Below are 27,413 nucleotides of genomic sequence, written 5' to 3'. Positions count from 1 at the left end.
GGGTCTGGACACAAGGGTCGCGCTCGGTCTTTCCCGAGCCTCTGATGGGGGTATGGTGGGGGTGGGATCGGGCGCCTGGGGAGGGCGGGGGTCCGGTCCTGGCGGCCGCAAGGTCTAGCGTGCAGCCTCTCCGCGTGGCCCACGCGGGCCGGGCGAGGTGAGCGGGGCGGGGTCGGGCGGGGCGGGACCGCCGCATCCCCGTGACGCGCCGGCCAACCAGGCGGCGTTGCGGCCCCGGCTCCCTCCGTCGCTGCCTCCCGCCCTCGCCGCCACTGCCGCCGCCGCCGCCAGCAGCCGGGCCCGTCCGCCCGCCGCCGCCCGCCGTGCCCGAGCCGGCCGCATGGCGCTCCGGGACTTCTGCAGCGTCGATGGCTCCGACACCTTCTGGGTACGTGCTCGGCGGCCGCTCGGATCGCGTGGGGCCGGCGGACGCGAGCGGGAGCGGCAGGGAGGGCGGCCGGCGGGCTGGGAGGCCGGCCGGCGGAGGGAAGCGCCGGGCTCCGGCGGGTTGGGCCCGCGGTCCCGGGGTCCCTTGCCACCCCGAACGCCGCGCTCCCCTCCCCGCAGCCGGCCTGGCGGGGCCTGCTCCCCACCCTGCCCTCAGCCGGCCCCCTTCGGGAGCGCAGCTGATGGGGGCGGAAAACTTGGGTGACTGGGTTCCAGGGAAGCAGGGCGTTGGGGAGGGGTTGCAAATGCCCGGCTCTCCGGCTTTTTGGGAAAGGTGAGGGGCCAGAGCCTGGGAGAGGGGGCCGAGAAGAGGGGCCCTTTCTTCTCTGGGGTTCCCCCTCCACTTGAAAATAACCTTCCACGGACGAAGACGCCAGAGATGGGGGGGTGTCTCCCTGCTTAAGTTCCCCCATCTCCTTTGTGGCTTGGAACCCCGCTTTCACAAACACCCGGTTGCCAAAGGGCTGAGCTGGGGAGGGGCTCAGACTGTGGAAAGGGGCTTCCAGTGGCTGACTTGAGGTTTGCCCCCTCCCCAGTTGTTTTGCATACACGTTAATTTCCTGTGGTTACATGTTTTTGACATCTTTTACTTTATTTCGGTTTAATTACTGTGGGTCTGGGTTGGGGGGGGCAAGTTTGAGGGGATAGGGGAAGAATTAGGGAAGTTTCAGGAATAGCCAGGAAAGAAGGTGGGGCTGCTCACCCCCGCCCTGACTTGCTTGACCCTGGGGTCAGATTTGGGGATCAGCTGAGGATACCCAAGGGTCCTGGTACCAGTGGATTTTGTGCTGTTCCACACCTGAGACCCGCGGCTCCTCTGTGTGGGGCCCAACCCCAGCTTCCTTCTGAATCTTTGCTGTTGAGGCTCGCCGGGTCTCCGGAGGCCACTCTGGCTTAATCCCCAGTGTCTTGGGCTTTAGTTTCTCTCTAATGCGATTTGCCTCTTTGTTACAGGAAGCACTTCTGTGTCCTACTCTCTTGATTATTAACAGTAGGCACACCTGGGCAGGATAGTTTTCCCACTTTTGTTTAGGAATCAGGAAACACCCCTGGTTCTTTGGAGCCAGTGATTAGCATCTCCAAATACCTTCTTGTTCTGTTTTGTGGTCCTCTCCTCTAAGGCTGCATTTGGAGTGTTGATAAGTCATCTTCGAGGGCCCCATGGGAAGGGTTTATTGGGGGGGATGGGGGCGGTAGGTATCACTTGTTAGAACAACCACACACATCTGGCTGTGTCTCACATTTTCAGGCCAACGGGATTTACTCGGGGGCTGGAAATAGTACAGATGCTTTACACTCAAGGTCCAGGATTGATTGGGGAGCAGACTTACTTGCAAAGTAGTATTGTACTTAGCAGAGACAGGAAAATCTGAGGAGTCCTTGCTCCCAGTACCCAGTGTGGCAACAAGATTATTTCTGCAAGAATCAGATGGGGATCTGGCCTAATGTTGCTGTGATACTGGAGAATTTCCTTGTTTATTTTGTTCTGAATTACAGAGGGGATAAAATAGGTGACCATGAATTCTTCACCAGGATGTATTTTATTGATGGCAACTGGCAGTTGATGGATGGCATCAGGTTTTCCAACATTGAATGGGTTTGGGGGTGTCCTCTATTTAGCTGAAGAAGCTCATCTGAGGAAATCAGTTGTGTGTTTTGTTTTTTATTTTTCTCCTGCAAGGACTTTTGCTACAGAAATTGCCAGGTGGTTGGCTTTCCCTTCTGCCAGGCCCTCCATCTCCCTGCCAGTCTTTGGCCTTGCAGACTTTCCTCTGCCCTTCCTCCCTCTGGATTTCTGGACTCACTGGTTGTCCCAGTTTCTCAAGGTGCCCTGGAACCAGGGTTTGAGTGCAGGCAGCGGGGGCATGAGCACTTCCAGGTAGGCTGAGAAACCGAATGTAATCAAAAGCAGGTGACTTCTGTGTTTCCCAGGGCACCCACTCAAGGCCAGGAGAGACTAACCTGCCAGCCTCTAGGTAACTATGTGATCTTGGGCAAGCCACTATGTCTATCTGTGCTTCAGCTTCCTCATCTGTAAAATAGGGGTGTGGGCCCCCACAGTCTCAACCTCCTGCAGTTGTTTTGAAGAGTAAAATGAGTTCATCTGTGCAAGCCACTCAGCCCATGCCCTGCACAGAGGTAAACAATGGTTATTGCTTTCTTTCCAGAGATGAAGTTGTGTGTTTCAAGTTGCTGGTCCTTCCTTTGGACCAACTTTTTCTTAAGCTGGGGCATGGGATTGGGCCATCCATCTGGTCATGCCTGGCTCCTCTCTTGACCAAGGTCATGTGTTTAGAAATCAACGCGACTAGCCCACCTGAGACTCTAATCAGAGTTTTGTTCCTGAGTCTGCCTGCTTCTGAGCCCCAGGAAAGGGCCAGAAAAACCACACGATGTGGAAATAACCCATGGTGAGGGTTTGGCTGATTACCACCTTCACCCAGGCAAATGCTCTGGGATGAAAAAAGAGGAACCTGGTTATCTAAATGGAAAATAGGGGCCAAGTTCACCAGCCCTGGGTTTGCTTTTTTTTTTTGAGGGTGCTTGATGTGGGGCAGGTGGGAAGGGCTGTTTTGTGGCTGATGTTTGAATGATGGTTGGGCAAATAGGCCTGGGCCTCCCCTTGCAAGCTAATTTTTTAACAAAAAAATTGTTTATTATTGCAAGTCCAGTGCAGAAAAATCAGGAAATGTTGAAAAGTAAGTGACAAGTCAGTAAGCAGTGGAGTATGGCGGCTCTGAGCAGTGCTTGGATCCCTAGAGTTCAAATCCTGGCTCTACTCCTTGGGCAAATCACTCCCCCCCACTCCATGCCTCAGTTTCCACACCTGAATAATGGGGATGTTAACACAGTACCAAGCAAATCCTTGGCAGGTACTTAGGATGTTGTTGCTTGGTATACAGTTGGTATGGTGTTTGGTGGTTTAATTTCTTTAAGTCGTGTCCAACTCTTGCGACCCCATGGACTATAGCCATCCAGGCTCCCCTTTCCATGGGATTCTCCAGGGAAGACTACTGGAGTGGATTGCCGTTTCCTTCTCCAGGGGATCTTCTGAATCCAGAGATTGAACCTGCCTCTCCTGCGTTGCAGTCGTGTTGTCTACCACTGAGCCGCCAGGGAAGCCCTGCTATACAGGTGTCCCTCGGTAAATTTAAGTGATGCACTAGCTGGAATTCTCTAGGTAATTTTTGCTACTGTACTTGCTGCTGCAGGGAGTGAACGGATTGGTGGCTGTGTGTCATGGTTCATGGAGTCCTGCTAATCATTTGGTCCTGGTGTTGATATTTGCCTTGGAGATGCCCTGAGCCTTCTTCCACCTCAGTAACCCCCTGAATATTCAGTTTGGTTGCCAAAAGGTAGGAGAAAAGGAGTGTTTTATTTTTTCAATTTTTTGGCCACACTGCACAATATGTAGGATCTTTGTTCCCCTGACCAGGGATTGAACCCACACCCCTGGCATTGGAAGCTTGGAGTCTTAACCATTGGATCACCAAGGAAGTCCCCCAAAGTATTTTAGAAGCCATTTGAAATTCTCCTTGGGGTAAGGTCTGACCTTGGCGTCAGTCTAATTTCTGGCGTAATTAACTCCCTGTGGCTTCACTATAATGTAGAAAGAGCCAATTTTTTTCTCCTTCCTTTAAGCTTCCTGTGGGTTTTTAGACGCATCACTGTGCTTTCCTCCACGTTTCTCTCCTCTACGTCTGCCCCTCCTTCTGGTCTCCTCTTCCCATGCGGACTGGAGCCACAGCTAAGTAGCTTCAGTCATCTCCGACTGTGCAACCCCAGAGACGGCAGCCCACCAGGCTCCCCCGTCCCTAGGATTCTCCAGGCAAGAACATTGGAGTGGGTTGCCATTTCCTTCTCCAGAGCCACAGGGCCCCTGAAACTGGTGGGGTCGTCCCCTCTGTCCACCCCAGCTGAGGCCCAGAATGGCAGCATGACAAGGTAAATGGCTTTGGGAGGAGAAAAGGGGACTCTCTGAAACGACCTGGCAGGGCGAAGCTAGTCTCCTTCTCCCCGCTGGACAGGCTCTGTTTGGGTAGCTTTACCTTTGGAACGTGATGGTGGATGAAAAATCTCTTTCCATTCACATTCTCAGCTTTTTGGAACCAACATCTCCACCTGGGTGTCGCTAGTTTACCATGTCCCACGCAGAACTTGGGCTTCCCTGGAGGCTCACAGTAAAAAGTCTGCCTGCAATGTAGGAGACCTGGGTTCGATCCCTGGGTCAGGACGATCCCCTGGAGAAAGGATTGGCTACCCACTCCAGTATCCTTGCCTGGGAAATCTCAGGGACAGAGGAGCCTGGCGGGCTACAGTCGATGGGATCATGAAGAATCAGATATGACTTAGCAACTAAGACACTGCCACCACGATGAACTTAGAGGTCTCCCTCCCATTCCCCCTATGCCCCCCCCACCTTTGACTGCCCCAGCCCTGCCCGTCACAGTTGACCAGGGCAGCTCTGCCCCAGAAGTTCAGGCCCAAACCCTGTATCAGCCGTGACTCCCCTCCTTGCCTCCCATTCCACATCTGATCAGCAAATCCTGTTGCCTGTTCAGAATGTTTCCAAATCTGCCTGCTTCTCACTGCCTCCTTGCCTTCCTCTCTGGCCAGAGCCATCACAGCCTCAATCCTGCAGCTGGCTGTTCCCACCCCAGTGCTTTCCTTGCTACCCTCCTTGACCCCGCAGTCTGTCTCAGCCCTGTAGCCAGAGGAATCCTGTTAAAGATGCAGCTCAGACCCTCTCCCGCTTCTGCCCTATACCCTGCAGCGACTCCTTGCATCCCTCAGGGAAAAAGCCAGAGGGCCTCGGAGAAACTTACAAGGCCTAAGAGCATCTGATCCCTCACCTCTCTGACCACACTGTCTGTCTCCCTTTGCTCCAGAACTGGCTGCCTTGGGGCCTTTGCACTTGCTGTTTCCCCTGCCCAGAATGCTTGTGGACTTTCAGATCCTTGTTCCAGTGTCAGCCCAAGCAGCCTTTCCTGGACTCCCTGCTGTTTCGTTGTGGCTCCCTCCAACCCCTCAACCCAGCACTTACTGCCAAAATAAGTCTACTTATTTTGTTTACTGTCTGTAAACTCCCACCAAAAGGTCAGCTTCACAGGGGAAGGGGTTTTTGCCTGTGGTTGTTCTTATGGCTGTAATCCCAGCCTCAGTGCCTGGAACATAGTAGATTCTCAGTAAATAATGAATGAATGACAGGAGGCTTTGGAGTGACTTTTGAGCTGGATTGAAGCCTCTTCCCAGTCTTCTAAGGATGAAATAGACCCTCACCTGTGTGGAATGGAAACCCAGGTGGACTGAGCCTTCCAGGTTCCACATCTGACTGCTTATGTTTCGTCTTGCAAAGTTGAGAACTGAGCCTGGCCTCTCTTTTTCCAGGACTCAGTACGTTGCACATATAGTAGGTGCAATTAACATTTGAATTTGAGTGTCTTGAGGTACAAGTTCCATTGAGGGATTAGATCTAGCTCGCTAGTGTTCTGCTCTGGCTTTATTTTAACGTGGAATTACTGTGATTGCTGATATTTACTGATGGGAAGAATTCATGGAACGATCTGCATTTCTGACTTTTGGAAAATCAGGAGATCTGATTGCACGAGGGCCCTCGCTTGTACGTCGTGGGTTGTCGGCTGGGGCTGCCCCCTGCGACGGAGCAGCCTGCCAGAATAGGCTGGCCCCAGGTTGGCACAATCCCTTCCCCTCCTTATTGCTACTTTACTTCTAAGGCTTGGCATCCATTGCCTTTTCCCCTTTGTGCTTTCTCCCTTGGTCTGCTTCCTTCATTGATGGAGCCCACCTGGACCTGTAGGTGTTTGAGTCAGTGTCTCCTGCTTTGAAGCCCATTGGTGAGATGACTGGGGCTGATCTGGCTCACCAGTTTGGTGTTGCTCTGTCTGGCTTGGTCGTGGCAGGAGGGGGCTGGATAAGCAAATTATCAATGCCCAGGGAATTTGAAGCAAGCGTCTGGTTATGTATGTTGGCTCCAGATTTTCATGGTGGGATACAGCCTAGATTTCATCAGATCTTAATGGTCAGTAACATGCTAGCCCATAAAAACTTGCCTGGACCTCTTGCAGAAAGAAATAAATGGCTAGTAAAATGCTTTTGAACTATGATGCTGGAAAAGACTCTTGAGAGTCCCTTGGACTGCAAGGAGAGCCCACCAGTCAATCCTAAAGGAAATCAACCCTGAATATTCACTGATAGGACGGATGCTGAAACTGAAGCACCAATACTTTGGCCACCTGCTGTGAAGAGAAGACTCATTGGAAAAGACCCTGATGCTGGGAAAGATTGAAGGCAAGAGAATGGAAAGACAGAGGATGAGATGGTTGGATGGCATCGTTGACTCAATGGACATGAGTTAGGGCAAACTCCAGGAGATAGTGAAGGACAGGGAAGTCTGGTGTGCTGCAGTCCATACGGTCACAAAGAGTTGGACACGACTGAGCGACTGAACAACAAGTGTTTTGGGATACTGACAAGGACTTGAACTTCCTGAGGCCAGTGTTTCCCCCAGCCTTACCTGGTAATGGGACAGACAGGTCTTTTGTGTTGAAGGCATGGGACTCGACTTATCTTGACAAAGCTGGGCCATGAGGAACCCCCCGTAGAGGGAGGGCTGGTAGGTGTAGAGCAGCTTCTCAGCCTGGACATGCTGGACCTTTTGGGCCAGGTAATTCCCTGTTGTGGGGCCGCCCTGGGCATTGTAGGCTGTTCAGCAGCAGCCCTGGTCTCTCCCCATGAGATGCCGGTAGCACCTTCTCCCTGTTGTGACAACAAAAATGTCTCCAGATGTTGTCACCTGTCCCCTGGGTGGGGAAGTCCCACAGCCATTGATGTGGAGGAAGCCGGAGAAGAAATCTGGGGCAAGACTTTTGCCTCGACCGCAGCCCCCTGAGTTTTTAGGCTATTGAACACCTCACGTAATTGGATTATTGGGGTTGCCGTGGAGAAGCTTAATGAGATGCGAAGAGGGTTAAACTCCAATTAGCCAGAGAAGGAGACTGCAGCTGTTTTCATGCTGTTTGCCTGCCTGTTTCCATCTGGCGCTGCTCTTCCTTAATCCATTCTGGCGGGGGAGAGGGGTAGGAAAGGGTGGGGTGGTGTGAAGGTTTGGCCCCAGAGTGAAGTGCCTGTCTAGAGAGATCAGCTGCTTCTGCATCTTAAACTGCTCCAGGAGAGGTGGACAGTTGCAAAGTGGAGATTCTACTTAAGTGTCCCCTTGGTTTAATTGTGGGATTGCATCTCTGCGGGGGAGGTTGCCAGGTCCTGGAAAATGGGTCTAGATGTCCAGGGAGGGTGGCGTCCGGCCCTCAGGCAGTAACTGAGGTTTTATGAGGCTTCTCCCTTCCCTCTCGGCTTCCCTGATGGCTCAGAGGTTAAAGCGACTGCCTGCAATGCGGGAGACTCGGGTGTGATCCCTGGGTCGGGAAGATCCCCTGGAGAAGGAAATGGCAACCCACTCCAGTATTCTTGCCTGGAGAATTCCATGGACAGAGGAGCCTGGCAGGCTACAGTCTATGGGGTCACAAAGAGTCGGATATGACTTCACTTTCACTTTGCCTTCCCTCTCAGTGAGTTGTCTCTGTGAGAATCTTCCTTCATGTTTTATTGGCTACCTGCTTGGAGTGCCCTCCTCCCTGGAGAGTGGTTATCAAGAGCCTGTGTTTCCCTGGTGCCGAGTACTGGAGTGTGATCTTTACAAATGGGTTCGTTCTCTTGTTCTTCCCATGGCCATTTGTCACTCATTCATTTATTCAGTCTTGTGTTATTAGTTGAGCACCTGCGATGCACTGCCACTGTTCTAGACACTGGGGATATAGCCATGAACAAGGCGGACGAGACCCACGTTCTCATGGAGCTGATGCTGGGGATGACCAAAGTGATTTTGGATAGCGGCAAATGCCACAAAGACATGAACTGGGATGAACTAGGGTGTGAGCTGCGATAGGGGTATGTCCAGGGAAGGTCTTTCAAAGGAGATGACTCTTGACCTTTGACCCATGGCAAAGCTGGCTGTACGAGGGCTGGGGGAATGGAATCTCAGATAGAGGGGACAGCACGTGCAAAGGCCCTGAGGTGCATGGAGTGATCAAAGGAACTGTGGAGCGCATCTAAGGAAAATCTGGCCTGGAGCCTCCTACCAAAATGCCTACAGCACTAATAAAATCACTTGTGCAACTAAGAAGGGCCTGGAAATTCCAAGGAGGAAGCTTGCTGCAGCTTGGCAGGGAGATGGAACATTATTACCTGCTCCCCGATATCATGGTCTTCTGATTTATTTAGGTTTGAATGGGTCTCAGGTTTTAAAAATTAAGTTTATGTGTTTATATGTTTTTATCTGTTTCAGAACATTGGCCACACTGTTCAGGGTCAGATCAGGTTGGAAATCCCCACTGCCCTTGATTCCCCTCCAGAGGCTTTTTAGGACCCATTAACATGATGAGGTGCTTTTCTTATATGATTAAGATGACTTTCTAAAGGGTTGCTAAAAAAGTCTTTTTAAAATAGGTGTTGAATTGACCTGGAAGGTCTTGCACAGTAACTCTTTTGATTATGCTATTGCTTTCAAAGAATTATCTTTTAGAAGTTACAACTTTAGGGACTTCCCTCTTGGTCCTGTGGCTAAGACTCTGTGCTCCCAGTGCAGGGGGCCCAGGTTTGATCCCTGGTCAGGAAACTAGATCCCAGATACCGCAACTAAAAGATCCGCAACTAAAAGATCCTGGATGCCTCCATGCAGACCCACTGCAGCCAAAGAAATAAAATATTAAATAAATAAAAAGTTGCAACTTTAAAAAAAGTTTCAGGTATAGCCACTATGGAGAACAGTGTGGAGATTCCTTAAAAAACTGGAAATAGAACTGCCATATGACTCAGTAATCCCACTGCTGGGCATACACACCAAGGAAATCAGAATTGAAAGAGACACGTGTACCCCAATGTTCATTGCAGCACTGTTTACAATAACTAGGACATAGAAGCAACCTAGATGTCCATTGGCAAATGAATGGATAAGGAAGTTGTGGTACATATACACAACGGAATATTACTCAACTATAAGAAAGAACACATTTGAGTCAGTTCTAATGAGGTGAATGAAACTGGAGCCTATTATACAGAGTGAAGTAAGTCAGAAAGAGAAACACCAATACAGTATATTAACCCATATATATGAAATTTAGAAAGACAGTAACAACGATCCTATGTGCAAGGCAGCAAAAGAGACGCAGATGTAAAGAACAGACTTTTGGGCTCTGGGAGAAAGTGAGGATGGGATGATATGAGAGAATAACATTGAAATATGTATATCACCATATCTAAAACAGGTGACCAGTGCAAGTTCGAGGCATGAAGCAGGGCACTCAAAGCTGGTGCTCTGGGACAACCCAGAGGGATGGGGTGGGGAGGGAGGTGGGAGGGGGGTTCAGGATGGGGGGATGCATGTGCACTCGTGGCTGATTCATGCTGATACATGGCAAAAAACACCACAATGCTGTAAAGTAATTATCCTCCGATTAAAATAAAAATTTTAAAAAAGTTTAAAAATGCTAGAATAAAGCTGTATTCTAGAAGAATATGAAGGGAAAGTAAAAGTTTCAGTACTTCCCCTCCCTGCGCTCTGTTCCCAGATGTCACCATTGATGGTAGTTTCTTGGGTGTCCTTCTAGAAAATTTCAAGCATATGCAAATATGTATGAAGTGTGAGTGGGCGGGGAGAGATTGAATATCTTTTTTCCCTCCCCAAATAGTTTCATATTCTAAATAACGTTCTATATCTTGCTCCTTTCGCTTAGAAACCAGTGTTGATTTTTCTGTCCGAGCTAAGTCCAGGGAAATTGAAAGAAAAAGAAATAATACTTTACCAGCCGTACTCTCTCCTGTTACATGACTGTGCCGCGTATTCACCCAGTCCTCCCTGGGTTGCTTTCAGGGTCTTTGGTTCCAGTTTTCTGCACAGTGAACAGTGCTGCCTCAGACAGGCTGGGGTGCTCATCTCGGTACTCTCTGTGGAGAGGTGTAAATGACTCAGCAGAGTCAGTTTCCCCTGAGAAATTGCTCGGTGGGGGATCTGTGCATTTTGAAATGTGACAGTTCGTTTTCTTTCTCTTTGCTTTTCTTGGAGTCTCCTTTATTTATTTTTTAAAAAATTTATTTATTTTAATTGGAGGCTAATTACTTTACAGTATTGTAGTAGTTTTGCCATACATTGACATGAATCGGCCATGGGTGTACATGTGTTCCATCCTGAACCCGCCTCCCACCTCCCTCCCCATCCTGTCCCTCTGGGTCATCCCAGTGCACCAGCCCTGAGCTCCCTGTCTCCTGCATGGAACCTGGACTGGTGATCTCTTTCACGTATGATAATATACATGTGCTTCCCCGGTAGCTCAGAGGGTAAAGTGTCTGCCTGCAATGTGGGAGACTGAGGTTCAGTCCCTGGGTTGGCAAGAGCCCCTGGAGGAGGGCATGGCAACCTATTCCAGTATTCTTGCCTGGAGAATCCCACGGACAGAGGAGCCTGGTGGGCTACAGTCCACGAGGTCACAAAGAGTCAGAAATGTGATAGTTCTGATTCTCAAGTGACAGCTGTGGTTTAAATTCCCACTAATGGATTTACTGGGTTTCCCAGGTGGCGCAGTGATAAAGAGTCTGCCTGCCAACGCAGAAGGTGCAAGTGACGTGGGTTCGATCCCTGGGTCGTGAAGATCCCTTGGAGGAGGAAATTGCAACCTCCTCCGGTATTCTTTCCTGGAAAATTCCATGGACAGAGGAGCCTGGCAAGCTGCAGTCCATGGGGTCCCAGAGAGTCAGACACAGCTGAGTGCACACACACAATGGACTCACCAGTGTTTATTAAGTACCTGTTGTGCTTGTGGCATTTGAAAGCATTGATCAGGCTGGGAATTGACCAGACTCATGTTGCTTCCTTGTGTATGAGAGGATTTTGCCCAGCAGTTAAAGATATGTTTAAATTTTAAACATCTTTTGACTTCTTTGTTTAAAAAGTACTTTTACAGTAACAGTTCAACAACATGTAAAAGTTTTACTCATAGTTTTATCGTGCTAAAACGATAAACGTTATTTTATCATGACTTATTTATTTTTTACATGTAAACTTTCTAGTTTAATTATAGAGTTTTCTGGTTCACAGAGTGATACTGCTTGTGAGAAAACAGCATAGAGGTATTTAAATAAAGCGTTAACTCTCTCTAACCAATAACCAAACTATTCTTCCTGTCCTTTCTCTGTAATCATGGAAATGTTTACAAACATAAATAATATGCTTAAAAATAAAGTGGGTTATATTATTATCATCACTGTACCTTTTATTTTTGCTTAACATGATCCATGGCAGTACACATAATCTCACCAGTAATTCTTAAACTATTGTGTAATATTCCAAGTTATAGATCTGTGATGATCGATTTAGCCGTTTCCCAGTTAATAACATTGCTTGCATTGTTTTCCATTTTTTGGCTTCTGTAAACAATGCTCCAGTAAACATCCTTGTCCATGGGTTAAAACTCTGTAAATTTTAGTTTTTAATGAGTATTGGGGTTTCCCAGGTGGTGCAGTGGTAAAGAATCTGCCTGCCAATGCAGGAGACACAAGAGACGCAGATTCAGTCCATGGGTTGGAAGATCTCCCGGAGTAGGTAATGGCAACTCACTCCAATGTTCTTGCCTGGGAAATCCCATGGACAGAGGAGCCTGGTGGGCCACAGTCCACGGGGTCTCAGGGAGTTGGACATGACTGAACACACACATATGCTGTGGGCATTGGCTGGTTATTTTCCAGAAAGGTTGTAGCAAGTCCATTCCTAGCGACAGGGACTGGGAATTCCCATTTCTCGGCATCCTTCCCAGCCCTGTACATGGCTGACTTCTGTTAATTTGATGGACAGAAAAGATATCTTATTTTCACCGGTATTTCTCTTAGAAGTTAGAAGTTGAGCATCCTACGACATATTCCTTGGTGATTCTTGTGTTCTTTTGTGTGCGTGTAATTGTCCTTTTTGTGCCTTTTTTACTCTGGTTTGCTCCTTCCTGTTAATTTGTGGGCACACTCGGTATATTGGTACTCTTGCTTCTTTTGTTCATGTTTTTCCATCGGCCGTTGTTTGTTGGTGCGTTAACATCCGAATCTTGTCCAGACTGTTATGTGGTCTTTTCTTTCCTGCATTTTCATTTATTCTTGTGAGAATTTTCCCATGTTCCTACACAACTTTTGTAATTATACCTTTAAATGTCCAAGCAGTAGTTTCTGGTATTGGTGGACTGTAATTTACATAATTATTGCCTGTGGTTTGACATTTAGGTTGCTGTTTCCCCCTTCTTTTTTTTTTTTCTTTCAAAGAGAACATTGTAATGAATATCATATGGTAGTGCCTGTTGACTTACTTCTTTAGAACATATTGTTTGGAGTGGAGAGAATATTTAAAATCATTGAAAATGTTTTATTTCCTGTCTGCAACAAGCCCAGCTTGTTTTTAAGAAAGTGGTAGCTCAGTTCTAGCAGGGTCTCTCAGAGGGTGCCCATCATTGTGGTAGTTGTTTCCATGATTATTTAGAGCAGATGATACGTGTACATTAGTGGCAGTGCCTTCCCCCGTTCCTCTAATCAGCCTTGTCAGGCTGGAGACCCGGAAGCCCAGGGGAAAGCTGAAACTCCAGGGTGCTGGGGAAGGTGACCCGGTAGTAATTTAGATTATCCAGGAGCTCTTTGATAAGGCTTCTTCCTCAGAAGCAATTTCACTCACCCAGGGCCGAGGAGAAAAGGCATGTGGTAAATTAGACTCTGAGGATGGTAGTGCAATGGGGCTCTCCCTTCTTTTCTTTTCTAAAGTAATTTATCTATTTATTTATTTTATAGTAGGTCCTTGTTGGTTGTCTGTTTTAATTGTTTATTTATTGTTGGCTGTGCTGGGTCTTCGTTGCTGCCTGGGCTTTGCTCTAGTTGCAGAGAGCAAGGTTCTTACTATGGTGGCATCTCTTGTTTTGGCTCCCTGACTCCAAAGTACAGGCTCAGTAGTTGTGGCGTGCAGGCTTAGTTGCCCCGAGGCATGTCAGCTCTTCCTGGATCAGGGATCGAACTTGAGTCTCTGGCATTGGCAGGTGGATTCCTTACCACTGAGCCACCGGGGAAGCCCTGGTTATCTATCTGTTTTAAATATAGCCATGTGGACATGTCAGTCCCAAACTCTCAACCTATCCTTCCCCCCGTAACCATAAATTCATTCTGTAAGACTATGAGTCTGTTTCTGTTCTGTAAGTTCATTTGTACCATTTTATCTTTTTTAGATTCTGCACGTAAGTGATATTACGATATTTGTCTTTTTCTTTCTGACTTACTTCACTTAGTATAATAATCTCCAGGTCTATCCATGTTGCTGCAGATGGCATTATTTCATTCTTTTTAATGGCTGAGTAATAGTCCATTGTATGTATGGATATCCGTTCCTCTGTCAGTGGGCATTTAGGTTGCTTCCATGTCTTGGCTATTGTAAACAGTGGTGCAGTGATCCTGGGGTGCATGTATCCTTTTGAGCCATGTTTTTCTCCAGATATATGCCCAGGAGTGGGATTGCTGGGTCATATGGTAGCTTAAAAGGATCTCTATACTGTTCTCCGAAGTGTGTGTACCAGTTTACATTCCCACCAGCAGTGTACTTTTGTCTACTGAGATCCCTGGGGGATCTAGGGGGACCATTTCACACTTCATGCTGGAGTCAGAGCTGGCCCCCTTCCAGTTCATTTGCATATTTGGTGGGGAGGGGCTGGAGAGAGGGCTTATCCCTGGGTCAGACCCTCTTATTCCCAAAGAGGATGGATATTAGTTGGGGGAGGTGGGGGGGATCAGAGAATTGGTAGCTGAAGCCACCAATTGGGTGAGGGGAAGGTGCAGCACTAGAGAAAGCCAAGGATGTATACGGCTGGGGTCTCAAGGCCAGGTTCAGGAGCCCAGGCTCGAAAATCGGTCCTGCCAGTTCCCAGGCTGGTGCAACCTTGGGCCAGTTGCTTAACTTCTGGGAACCTCAGTGTCCTCATCTGTAAAGTGGGGATCGCGACCTTGCTGCGAATCTCTCAGATTTGGAAAGAAAAGAGGCGGGATGTAGAGGAAGCTCCGAAAAGCTCAGCAGGCACGTGCTGTGTTTCTGTAGGAGGCTGGCCTGGAGGGGACCGGGACGGACAGTCTCGGGCAGTAGCGTGGGGGTTTCTACTGTGGCGATTCTCTCCTGGTTTATCACCTCCCTGCAGCCTCTGGGCTCATGCAGGCCTTGGCAGAACAAGGATGGAGCCCAGCCTGATCTCAGGGGTTCAGACCTCCGTCCCCAGCATCTGAGGATTCAGGCTAATTTGCCCAGCTGTTACAGGGTGTCTGTAGGGTGTCAGGGTCTGGGTGAGGCATGCTGGGGTGTTGGGTGTCAGCTCTGAAACTGGGCTGATGGGTGGGAAGGTTCGTTCTGGAGATTTTCTTTGTCGTCTGGCATTCAGAAGACGTGTTTAAGTGCCTAAGTGCACAGGGATGAAGGTGGGCTCTGACAGCTGAGAGCTGCTGACCGATGCATACTTGGGAAGTTCCAGGTTTTCAGTTACTGTAAACATGGTCATGATTGAATTACTTAGAGGGACTTTTCTCGTATTCTCTTCTTTGACGTTACAAGAGATCCAGTATAAAATGAAATAAGACAGGAGCTAGTACAGTAAAATGTGACAGTCCTCCAAAATTACGCTCTTCTAGAGATTATCTGTTATGGGCAGTTTAATTTTCACTTCCTTTCCTCTGCATATCCCACATGTTAAGATGTTTTTTAAAAATAAGAGTGAGGTTTTATGAAAATGTTCTCTGTGTTTCATTTACTGTTCATCTTGGATTCCACCCATTTTTAATGAATATATTTACTTGAAGATGAAATGTCAACATGAGCCTAATTATATAATTTGCTAATAATTGTTTCCTTTCTAGGCGGTTGGATAGCCTTGTTTTTTAACTTCTGTGTAAGGGAGATCTGGGGAAGATGTGAAGCAAGGTTGCATGGGTGTCAGAGGGGCACTTGTTCCACCCTCTCGGATGCCCCTGGCAGGAGACAGAGCCTCTGAGGGTCAGTGCCCCAGGGCTTTGAGGACAGAGCTCTTGCCCATTGGTCCCGTGGCCTGGCCCCATTCAGTCTGCATTCTCTGAGGGGCTCCTGATTATCCTTGCCCTGAACTTGATGCTGGGAATCCAAAGATGTGCAGAGCAGGGCTCCCCACCATCCTTGAGTTCCAGTCTTGTGGGAGATTGAACAAATGAGTGGAAAATCATAGCCACGAAAGGCTGTGAAGTGGGGCTTAGTGGTGCTCAGTGAGTGCAGGAGGGGTTTTATTTGATCCATGGATGGAAAGAAGAGACTCCCTGAGTGGGGAGATTGTGTGAGGATATAAATGTAGCTCTATGTGACAAGGACCCCAAACACAGTGGCTTAAGATAGAAGCTAATTTCTCTCTGGGCTTCCCTGGTGGTAAACAATCCACCTGCCAGTGCAGCAGACATAAGAGATGCTGGTTGGATCCCAGGGTCAGGAAGATCCCCTGGAGAAGGAAATGGCTACCCACTCCAGTATTCTTGCCTGGAGAATCCCATGGACAGAGGAGCCTGGTGGGCTTCAGTCCATGGGGTTGCAAAGAGCTGGACACGACTTAGTGACTAAACAACAACCATTTCTCTGTGGTGTAAAAATCCCAGCTTGGCATGGCAGCTCTGTCCCTGAGGATGCCAGGGGCCCAGACTCCTCCTGTCTTGTTGCTCTGGTATCCCAGGTGCTGCCCTCATTGTGAATCAAGAATGTGTACCCCCATGTCAACTCCAACCAGAGCGAAGGAAGCGGAAGGGTGCAACCCAGAAGTCACCCACATCACTTCTGTACACATCCCACTTCTGTTCACATGGCCAGTAAGTTAGTCATATAACCGCATTGCTGCAAGGGAGTCTGGGAAATGTAGTTTCCTTTCTCAATAAACATGTGCTCAGCTGCAGATCAATCCTAGGGGTTCAGGAAGAGTGGATATTGGGGTAAAACAGTTTGCTATATAGGCAAAAGCAGAAAGTTAGAATGTTCTAGGCAGTGGAATAAAGCATGTGCAGAAGCTTCAGCTTAATAAGGTTCAGCCATTGTGGCTGGAACTTGGAAAGAAGAGGGGGGTGTTGTGAGGAGACAGACCTGGACTCTAGACGTGGATCCTCCAGAAAGCCTTGGAGGCTTGCTTTTCCCTCCGCTCGCTTCACCTTTAGCACCAAGGCAGGGGTATTACACAGAATCCTTAAACCAATGGCTAAATCAATTCTAGTCTATATTCCTATTTTTCTGGGTGACTTTGGTAAGAATTCACTTCTAGGAATAAATAACATACATTGAGGATTATTCTGTCAAGTAGTAAATCCTTCTCTGTGAATGGTTTGTTTTCAGCTTATGGTAATGCTGAGGATGTGCTCTTATGATCCCTTTTTTAGATGTGGAGACAGAGGCACAGTTAAATTTGCTCATATTCACACAGCTGGCAGAGGACGTAAGCAGGTGGGGTTCAAACCCTCCAGTTAGACCTCAGTGCCTGCTCTCTTCTCCGCTGTCTCACCCTCAGTTGTTTGTGTGTATTCTTCACGGTCTTGACATTTATATCTCAGTGCATCACTGTTAGGATTGCATTTGGTTGCAAGAAACAAAGTGTAACTCCAGTGGCCTAAACATCAAGGTATCTTGTTTTTCTACGTATCACAGGGTCCACTACCTCTGACAAGTTGCTGGCATTGGATTAGCAACCCAGTGGACTGACACTATATTCTTTGTCTTTTCCTCAAGGCTGCAGAATGGCTGCTGTAGCTCTAACCGTCACATCTAGGTTCAAGGTAGGAGGAAAGAAGGAACACACCAGCTTCATTTACCTACTTTTTATTCAGGAAAGTAAATCTCATGGCCACCTCTATCTGTAAAGGAGGTAGGAAAAGAGCGTTTGGTTTTATGCTTCGAGATGGCACCCCACTCCAGTACTCTTGCCTGGAAGATCCCATGGACAGAGGAGCCTGGTGGGCTGCAGTCCATGGGGTCGCGAAGAGTCGGACATGACTGAGCGACTTCACTTTCACTTTTCACTTTCCTGCATTGGAGAAGGAAATGGCAACCCACTCCAGTGTTCTTGCCTGGAGAATCCCAGGGACAGGGGAGCCTGGTGGGCTGCCGTCTATGGGGTCGCACAGAGTCGGACACGACTGAAGTGACTTAGCAGCAGCAGCAGTGGGAGGCAGCAAAACAGAAGGGAGTTGGGGAAGACTGTTGAGTAAGCTAGCCAGTAGTGTCTGCCACATACTTATTTAGTAATTTAAATAAGTCCACTGTTTTGTAACCTAAATAAACTTATCCCCCCCCGCAAAGAAGTTTCATATCACTTTAGAATGTTGGCGAAGTTTCAGGTTGGTCATATTCTTGTATTTACCTAATAGTTATTAAATATGTCACCACTAAAGGAAAACATAGGACATTCTGCAAACTGACTAGATCACTGCTTCTCTCCTCCAGGGACTTTTGCCCCCAGGGGACTTTTGCCAACAGTGGAAACGTTTTTGGTGGTCGCACCTGGCATCCAGTGGGTAGAGGCCGGGGAACCCTTTACATCTGAAGCCTGCCTGTCATTTTCAGGCGTGTTCCCACAGCCAAGGAGTCCAATCTCCAGTAAACCCGAGAAGTAGTTTACATGTGGACCTGAATTCAGCAGATTGCTCCTCCCCAGGGACCTTACAGAAACCGGGGTGAAGAGAGCTTGTAGACCTGGCAGTGGTTGAAATGATATCCCCTTTCCCGGGCAAGTCCTATCTGAGGACGTGTTTCGGAAAGAACACCGTGCTGGCGACAGGGTTTCTATTGTGGAGCTAGGCAGAAACCATGGCCTTTTGGAAAGGGCTGTACATACTCAGTTGAGTAGGAGATTTTATTGCCTCCTCTCTGCCTGGGTTTGGCAAAAACAACCTGGCCTGGGCAAGGGCCCGTGGAAGGAGCTGTGGAGACAAGAAGGCACCTGGCAGGTGGAGATGATCAGATCAAGCTGCTGGTAGTTTTGCCTGGGGTGGCCCGGTCAGGTAGCTTGACAATTATACGCATCCTCCTCCACCCCCATTAAAGTTAATTGAGTTGTTATGGAGCCACAGTGAGGGAGTGGGAGTGATGTCTGCCTCTCGGGAGTTAGCTTTGCTAAGACGTAAGGGTTATATTCTGGAGAAGGCAATGGCACCCCACTCCGGTACTCTTGCCTGGAAAATCCCATGGATGGAAGAGGCTGGTAGGCTGCGATCCATGGGGTCTCGAAGAGTCGGACACGACTGAGCGACTTCACTTTCACTTTTCACTTTCATGCATTGGAGAAGGAAATGGCAACCCACTCCAGTGTTCTTGCCTGGAGAATCCCAGGGACAGGGGAGCCTGGTGGGCTGCTGTCTATGGGGTCGCACAGAGTCGGACACGACTGAAGCGACTTAGCAGCAGCAGCAGCAAGGGTTACATTCATTTCTCCTTCTTGATTCTGGAAACTTAGAAAATTTTGCCATCCTAATGTGCAGTAGTGTTAGAGAAGAGCCTGGGGTGTAGAGAGAGGCACGCCGCATCTCATCAGACCCACAAGGCCGGCAGTGGTGACTTTTATTCCAGTCTCAGAGATGCTGGGCTAGGAAAGCATGGCCGGCAGAGATTGTAGGATGCATTGATCGCGAGACGCAGATACCGTGTGAAGAAACACGGGTCTTTGAATCGATGCAGTAAGATAATAGTTTTTGGTTCCTCCCTCTTCTGTGTATGAATCCTTGTATTGTTGTAGGTCCGATGCTAAGTGTAAGTGAGACCGCAGCCTCCCTGCCTCATGGAGGCCAGTTGGGAAAATTGTTTAGAGTGAAATAGCTGCATGGGGAGCTGCTGTAGCCTCTATTCAGATGCCTGATTCTGCTGCTTACCCACTGTGTGACCTGGTAAAGTGACTTTGCCTCTGTCTGCCTCCCGTTTTCTCACGTATGCAGAACAGGGCTGATGGGAGTGCCTGCCTCATAGAGTGGTAAAATTACATGAGTTAATATACAGCTAAGATGCTGCTCCTATGATTGTGAAGTGATGTTATCATTACTGTTGCTCGCTATCACTGTTATTGCCATCTTCATCATCAGTCGTTGTCATACAGCAGTCCCCGCTCTGATCCAAAGTGAAATCTGAGGATCCAGGAGGAAGTGGAAATGGAAAAAGTACTGGACAGCAACATAGGCCCCTTGATTGGCCCCTGAGTTAGCCATCGATCACTTCTGGTCTTCTAGGTATGGGACCTAGAAGACCAGTAGTAATGGGACCCACTAGTAATGGGACCCGTGTCCTCAGAGGTTTGTTTCAGGGACTAGACAGGTTGAGACCACACCTGGGGCTATTTAAGGACTTGCTCTGAGGGTCTCTAAACCACTCCGGAAAAAGACACGCCTCCCTTTTCACCTTCAGCACCAAGTGTTTCCTTGGCGTGCGGTCTTTCCCTGACCCGTAACCACAGCTCCCTGGTGGTTGTAGATGGGGTCTGTGCTCTTGTTCTTGGTCTGCCTTTACGTGCAGGTTAGAAACCCTGGTCAGAAGGAATTCCCTGGCGGTTCAGTAGTTAAGACTCGGAGGTTCCACTGCAGGGGGAGCACGGGTTCAGTCCCTTTAGTGGGAACTGAGATCCCTCATGCTGCACGGCATGGCCAGAAACAAACAAAAAGCCCCACAAACAACCTTCATCAGAGGGCACGAGGCCGGGTGGTCAGTGCCCGCCCCCCCTCTACTGGCGGCTTCTCCAGGGCCGGAGGTGGCCCCGGGTCTGGTTTGTGACAGCTGCGTCATTTTTAGCAGGATCCCCTGCCACTGTTTGCTCAGGTCTTGCGTGCCTGGGAGCTTCCTGGTTGTCACTGAGAACAGCCCAGCATGTGAAAATTGTTCCTTTTCTTGCCGTTTGGGTTATTTCCTTTGGACTCGTGCCCATAGCTGGGATTGTTGGGTCACAGGCAGGGACAGAGGTTCCGGCTTTTCTTTGTGCGTTTCTGGATTGCTCGGCAGATAGTTATTCATCCCCTCCTTTTGTTGGTTGAACAAGTCCTCAATGAGCGCCTCCTGAATTTGGTCATACTGTGGGGAGGTTACAGGTTGTCTTCTAAGAGGGCCATTTAAAACTCGGCTAGGAGCTAATTGAGAGTGCTGACTTGTGGGCATTTCTGAAGCTCCGAGGACTGTACTAAGCTCTTTGTAAGTCCCAATGATTCCATCCCGACGGTAGTGGAATAGAGGCTGATGGGGAAACAGGCAGAGAGAGGGGAAGTCACCCAGCTGGTAGATGGCAGAGCTGGATCCAAACCCAGGCTGTCTGGCTCGAGTCTGGATGCTAACCCGTGTCCTGTGCTGCCCTGTAAACATGGAAAGGAAGGGAATACACAGAGTTAGGTCCTAGTGAAGAACCAGGAAGGGGGCACTTGAGACAGGTAGCCTCTCTCCTCCAGCATTGCTGGAAAGAGGAGGAGGAGCTAGCTAGGCCACAGGCATTCCAGGCTGGAACAGCGGGTGTGAGGCCCTAAGGTGGGGAAAAGCTGAGTGTGATTGAAGAGCAACGGGGAGGCCCTTGAGGCTGGAGCATCAGAGGTCAGGGGCCAAAGAGAGTATCATGGGCCAAAGTGGGGGCACAACCGTGCCTTCCGAGATCCAGTGAAACTGATGATTAATACTCACGGTGCTCGTTAGTCCCCAGCCGTGTATGAAACAATTTCCATTTAATCCTCAAAACAGCCCTATGAGGTTAATAGACTGTTATCATCCCCATTTTACAGATGGGAAACTGAGGCCTGGGCCTGTTATGTGACTTCGCAAGATCTTACAGCTCATATGTAGTAGAGCTGGATGGCGTTCCCGATGTTTGGCCCAGGGTCTAGGCTCTCAAGGGTGGCACCATCTCCACTGTGATGGGAGTGTCCCTGGTTGTGGCCATAGTGGCCTGTTTGACAGTGGCCATTGTAGGTCCCCCGTGGTGGCTCGGATGGTATAGAATCTGCTTGTGATGCAGGAGACCTGGGTTTGATCCCTGAGTCTGGATCCCCTGGAGAAGGGAATGGCAACCCACTCCAGTACTCTTGCCTGGAGAATCCCATGGACAGAGGAGCCTGGTGGGCTACAGTCCATAGGGTTGCAAAGAGTCAGACACAGAGTGACTAACATGTTGTAGGTGCTTGCAGGTCAGTGGCTGTGGTTGGAGGACGTGGGTGGGACAGAGTGGAGTCTTTTCCAACAGACTACGTCAGATGACTAAGCCTGGAGCCGGAGAGATGAAAGAAAGTCTCCTGGGGGAGGCTTCAGCATTCTGGCACGTGGCTTTATGAGCAGCTGTCCTCACTGAAATGATGACAATGGTGACAGTGCCGATAACAGTGGCAGTAATAGTAATATGGAAAGAGCCGGCTCGTTGGAAAAGACCCTGATGGGAGAGATTGAAGGCAGGAGGAGAAGGGGGACGGCAGAGGATGAGATGGCTGGATGGCATCACCGACTTGATGGACAGGAGTTTGAGCAAGCTCAGGGAGATAGTGAAGGACAGGGAAGCCTGGCGCGCTGAGGCCATGGGTCACAAAGAGGCGGACACGACTGATTGACTGAACGGCAACCACGGTAATACGGGAGGAGCAGCAGCGTGCTTAACACCCGTGGCCACCCCCGCCGCCAACACTGAGTGCTTTTGGTTTCTGTCGCCGTCGTTTTGCCACGCTGCATGCCACTTGGGGTCTTAGTTCCCTGACCAGGGCTCAAACCTGTGCCCCCTGCAGTGGAAGCTTGGGGTCTTAGCCACCGGACCATCGGGGAAGTCCCATGACATTGACTGCCAGTAGTCCAATGAGAGATGAGTGGCTTAAAGTCAGAGAGGTGGATTGACTCCCCCAAGGCCATACAGCCAGGAAGCCGTGGGGATAGGATTCAATGCCTTCTGCTCCAAAGCTTGTGCTTTTGGCCACTGAGTCGCGGTCCTCCCTTAACAGGGCCTGCTCTGGGCCGTCTCCACTGTGACGGCTCCTGGCGTGGGTGCGGAGCCCAGAATTCAGGTATCAGTTGGGTGTAGGGACCCCGGGATGGGGAAGTGAGCGAGCTATAACTCTTTGGGTTGGAAGGCTCTGGGGCAGGGACTGCGACAGTGTCTCCAGGGGATTTTTTTTTTTTTTTTAACGGATGAGGTGGCTTTCCCAGTTTCCTGTTCTTGGCCCGATTCAAGAGAAGGGAATGAGAAGAGTAAGCCAGGAATTTTTCCTCTCTGGGTTTCACAACTCCCTGGAGCTTTTGCAGCGTGTCGGTGATGCAGCACTTTGCTGGTGGAATCCTCAGTGAATCTCTGCTCTGCTTTGCTTAACTCGTTCAGGCCCTGGCCTGCCCTCCCAGCCCTGTTTGTCACCCAGTCCCCTCCTGGCACTTTGTTCCACTTCTTTGTTCCACTCACGCCCCAAGCTTGTCTAGCAGCTACCTTCCATCCTGCCCAGGGCTCCTCTTAGAGTGCCGTTCCCTCCTGTCTGCATATGAGCAAACCTGGGGCCCCTCCCTTTAAAATTTTGCCTACAGGCAGTAGCCTGCTGAGTTCCCAAGTGGAAAGTACAGTGACAGGGAGTGGTGGCTGGGTACCCGTCTGTTGTCGCGTGTGTATTTTCTCAGGGAGGTAGGACCTGCCGTAGTGAGCCAGCCTGCCCACTGGCTAAAGTCTGCTTTGGCCACAAGGCTGTGCCATCTTGGGCAAGTTCCTTTACCTCTCTGTGCCTTGGTCGCTTCCTCTGCAAAATGGGAGCAATAGTACCCACTCCAGAGGGTTGGGGATGAAGATGAAATAACGTGCTATGTGGATTCAGTCTTCCTGATGACTCTGAGAAGTAGGTATTATTGTCCTTGCCATGTGGAGGAGGAAGCTGAGTTTTCTTCCTGTTCGCTTCGGATGAACCCTTCTCCCTTTTCTGAAAACATCTTGCCGTTTATGTGTATGTCTTTGATGGCACTTAGGGCTTTTAAAATCCTTTAGCCACTTGTGTATCTACCCGCCGTACCTGCTGCACAAAGTTCTAAACTTCTTGAGTGCAGGATACAAATGTGTATGTTTCTGGTTCACTCCTGTTACAAAGTGGGGTTTAGTAAATGTGTTGCCTGGAGAATCCCATGGGCAGAGGAGCCTGGCGGGCAACCGTCAGGATGGGACTGAAGCGACACACACATGAATGAATGGGCAGGTGGGCAGGTTTTCAGAGTCACTAGGTATCGGTGGCAGGAGTGGGGCCAGAGGGAAAAGCTGCTACGACAGTGGATCAAAACTGGGGCAGTTAAGCTTCTCGGGGACATTGATGAGCTCTGTTGTCGTGACTGGGAGTGGGCAGAGGATGCTGCTGGCTTCTGGTGGGTAGAGGCCAGGGATGCTGCCAGACATCCCACAATGCACAGGGCAGCCCCACAATAGGGAATTAAAATGTTTCCAAATGTCACTAGGGTGGAGGTGAGGAACCTTGGGTTAAGGGAGCAGATTAATCTAGTTGTAAGCAAGACGGCAACAGGAAAAGACATTGCATTAATTTTTTTCTTTAACCAGAAAAAAATGCAAACAAATTCCTTCTAGATGTGTCCTCTTACCGAGGTGATGAAGTGAAGGAGGGAGGGTTTATGTATATTAATTTGTTTTTAAGATTGTTAGGTTTAAGGACAGCATATGTCAGGAGAGCAGACGGCTGGGAGCCAAAGAATTGATGCTTTTGAGCTGTGGTGCTGGAGAAGGCTTTTGAAAGTCTCTTGGACAGCAAGGAGATCAAACCAGTCAATCCTAAAGGGAATCAATCCTGAATATTCATCGGATGGACTGATGCTGAAGCTCCGATACTCTGGCCACCTGATGCAAAGAGCTGACTCATTGGAAAAGAACTTGATGTTGGGAAAGATTGAAGGCATGAGGTGAAGGGGACGACAGAGAATGAGATGGTTGGATGGCATCACCAACTCCATGTACATGAGTTTGAGGGAGCTTCGGGAGATAGTGAAGGACAGGGACACCTGGCATACTGCAGTCCATGGGGTCGCAAAGAGTCGGAGGTGACTTAGCAACTGAACAATAACAACAGTGCAAGGTGAAAACCTAACAGAGTTAAAATGATCCTGGGTCTTAGTCATCCTTTTTTTTTTTTTTTAAAAAGCCAGCTTTACTGAGATATATTAATAGTTCACATGTCATGTAATTTGCCCATTTAAAATGTATAATTTGGCAGCTTTTAGTATAGTCACGGAGCTGTAGGTCCATCACCACTATCAATTTGGAACATCCCATCACTCCATTTGCCTATCTTTGTGTCCTTAAGAGCTGGTGGAGCGTGTGCCCGGCGGGATCACACATGGCAGCTGCATCCAGTTTGCAGTTTGCTGAGACTCATTCTGGTGCCTGCTCAGGGCCTCCACAGGTGCTCACAAGTGCCTGCCACATGCCAGGACCTGCAGGTGAAGAAACAGGGAGTGGTACATCCAGGAACCAGACCTGGGACTGACAGTCTGGTGGGAGAGCAGGATGCAGAAGAAGTAACATATAAAGTTAGTAGCATCAGGGACTTCCCTGGTGGTCCAGTGGTTAAGAATCCGTTTTCCATTGCAGGGGATGTGAGTTCGATCCCTGGTTGGGGAACTTAAGATCCTACACGCCAAGGGGCAACTGTGCCTGTGCACCTCAACGAAGATCCCTCATGTTGCAACTAAGACCTCATGCAGCAAAAAATAAGTCAAAAAATAAACATTAAAAGTTAGTAGCATTTGATGGAGCCATGTGAAATGCATTCAGTGTTTCTTGGCTTGTATCCAGGGTTTGGCAGACTTTTTCTGTGGAGGGCCAGGTTGTAAATATTGTAGGCTTTGCAAGACAAGAGGCAACATCAAGCCACACCCTTGGCAAAAAGCAAACTGTCTTTTTTTTTGTTTAACATTTAAAATTTTAAAATTGTGGAGTCCATTCCTAGTTTGGGGACTGTGCAGAAGCAGCAGTCTGGGCAAATCTGGCCCATGCATTGTAGCTTGCCAGCCTGTGACCTACCTGGTAATTCATTCGGTTTATCTCAGTCATACACTATATATTATTGTTGTTTATTCGCCAAGTCATGTCCGACTCTTTTGCGACCCCACTCGTTGTAGCCGGCCAGGCTCCTCTGTCCGTGGGATTTCCCAGGCCAGAATACTGGAGCAGGTTGCTATTTCCTTCTCCAGGGGATCTTCCCAACCCAGGGATCAAACCTATATCTCCTACTTGGCAGGCGGATTATTTACCACTGAGCCACGTGGCAAGCCCACACTATACATAATATATACTATATTTTTGCATGTTCCGTAACGTATAAAATGTTGAATAACAGATGACGTCAACAAATGAATCATATCTAAAAGAAATGTAAGGACAGAGTTTGGTGGGTGCCTAAAGGAAACAGAGTTCAGTGAGGGGTTTGTTTGAACAGGGCTTGGGGGTTGGGCAGGCCTCCAGAGGAAGGGATGTTTCGTTGCAGAATCAAAGGATGCCTCTGAGTGGAAGTCAGGGCAGAGGAAACTGGGTGTGCAGAGGCCCCGAGGCATTGGGTGGTCCAAGAACAGCAAGGACGGGCGAGAGCCAGAGGCTGCCGTGAGGAGTTGTGGGCAGGGTGGAGTGGGACGGGGCTGTCGGCTGACGCTGTCCCCTTGGCTATGGTGTGGAGGGTGGACTGGAGGCGGATCGGGCCGCCTGTTGGGAGGCTGGGGTGGCATAAACATTTGTCAGGTTTGGTTTACATGGAAGCAATCACATACCTTCTCATGGTGTGTCACTCTTTTCCTTTCTTATTGTATTATTTCAGGTTAGCTTTCAAAAGGGTTTCATATTTATCAAAAGGTCATGGGTTGGGAATTCCCTGGCAGCCCAGTGGTTAGGACTCCATGCTCTCACTGTTGGGGCCTGAGTTTAATCCTGGTTTGGGAACTATAGATCCCGCAAGCCATGTGGCACAGTGAGGAAAAAAAAAAAGTCTGTGGCTGTGTCTTATTGCAGCAAATCCACATCCAGTCATTTCACCTGCTTTTGTTTTTGTTTTAATGTGACTGCGCATTGAAATTCCATATGTGGCCTGTGTTGTATTTCTGTGGGCTGTGCTCATTTAGCTTTACTGAGATTTTAGTGACATGTTGTGTCTGTGCTTCGTGACCCAGTCGTGTCTGACTCTGCGACCCCAGGACTATAGCCCGCCAGGCTCCTCTGTCCATGGGGATTCTCCAGGCAAGAATGCTGGAGTGGGTTGTCATGCCCCACTCCAGGGGATCTTCCCAACCCAGGAATTGAACCCAGGTCTCCCACATTGGAGGCAGATTCTTTACCCACTGAGCCACCAGGGAAGCCCAAGAATACTGGAGTGGGTAGCCTGTCCCTTCTCCAGGGATCTTCCCGACTCAGGGATTGAACCGGGGTCTGCTGCGTTGCAGGCGGATTCTTTACCAGCTGAGCTCCCTAGTAAGTCCTTCATTTAGGTATTAGTGACATACAACATATGTAATTTGAAGCTGCGCTGCATGACGATTTGATACATGTGTATATCGTGAAATGATTACTACAGTGAGGTTAGTTACCACCTCTATCCCCTCACAGTAATTACTTTTTTTGTCTTCATTTTGTGGTGATAATTGTTAAGACCTACTCTCTTAACCATTTTGAAGTATACAGTACCGTGTTATTAATTGTAGTCACTACCCTGGACATTAGATCCCCAGAACTTACTCATCTTACAACTGGAAGCATGACCTTTGACCAATATCTCCCCATTTCCCCCAGTGTCAGCCCCTGGCAACCATCGTCTTCCCCATTTGAGTTCCGTTTTTTGGGTTCCACGTGTAAATGGACACAGAGCACTGTCTTTGTCTGACATTTCACTCA

The 27,413-nt window shown here is 49.0% G+C and overlaps 1 protein-coding gene across 4 annotated transcripts in view; it reads left to right on the top strand.

Moving 5' to 3' along the window:
- Positions 1-293: 293 nt before the first annotated feature.
- ABCC1 (ATP binding cassette subfamily C member 1) overlaps positions 294-27,413 on the top strand; it is a 155,198-nt gene continuing 128,078 nt past the window's right edge. For all 4 annotated transcript variants that reach the window (XM_052652082.1, XM_052652080.1, XM_052652081.1 and 1 more), the window contains exon 1: positions 294-388. In XM_052652082.1, coding sequence (XP_052508042.1) covers positions 341-388 — 48 coding nt within the window. In that variant the 5' untranslated portion in view covers positions 294-340. The remainder of the gene's footprint in view (positions 389-27,413) is intronic.

This window comes from Budorcas taxicolor, chromosome 2, assembly GCF_023091745.1.
Source record: "Budorcas taxicolor isolate Tak-1 chromosome 2, Takin1.1, whole genome shotgun sequence".
In the NCBI taxonomy this organism is placed as follows: domain Eukaryota; kingdom Metazoa; phylum Chordata; class Mammalia; order Artiodactyla; family Bovidae; genus Budorcas; species Budorcas taxicolor.
This window is presented reverse-complemented; position numbering and strand designations above follow the sequence as displayed.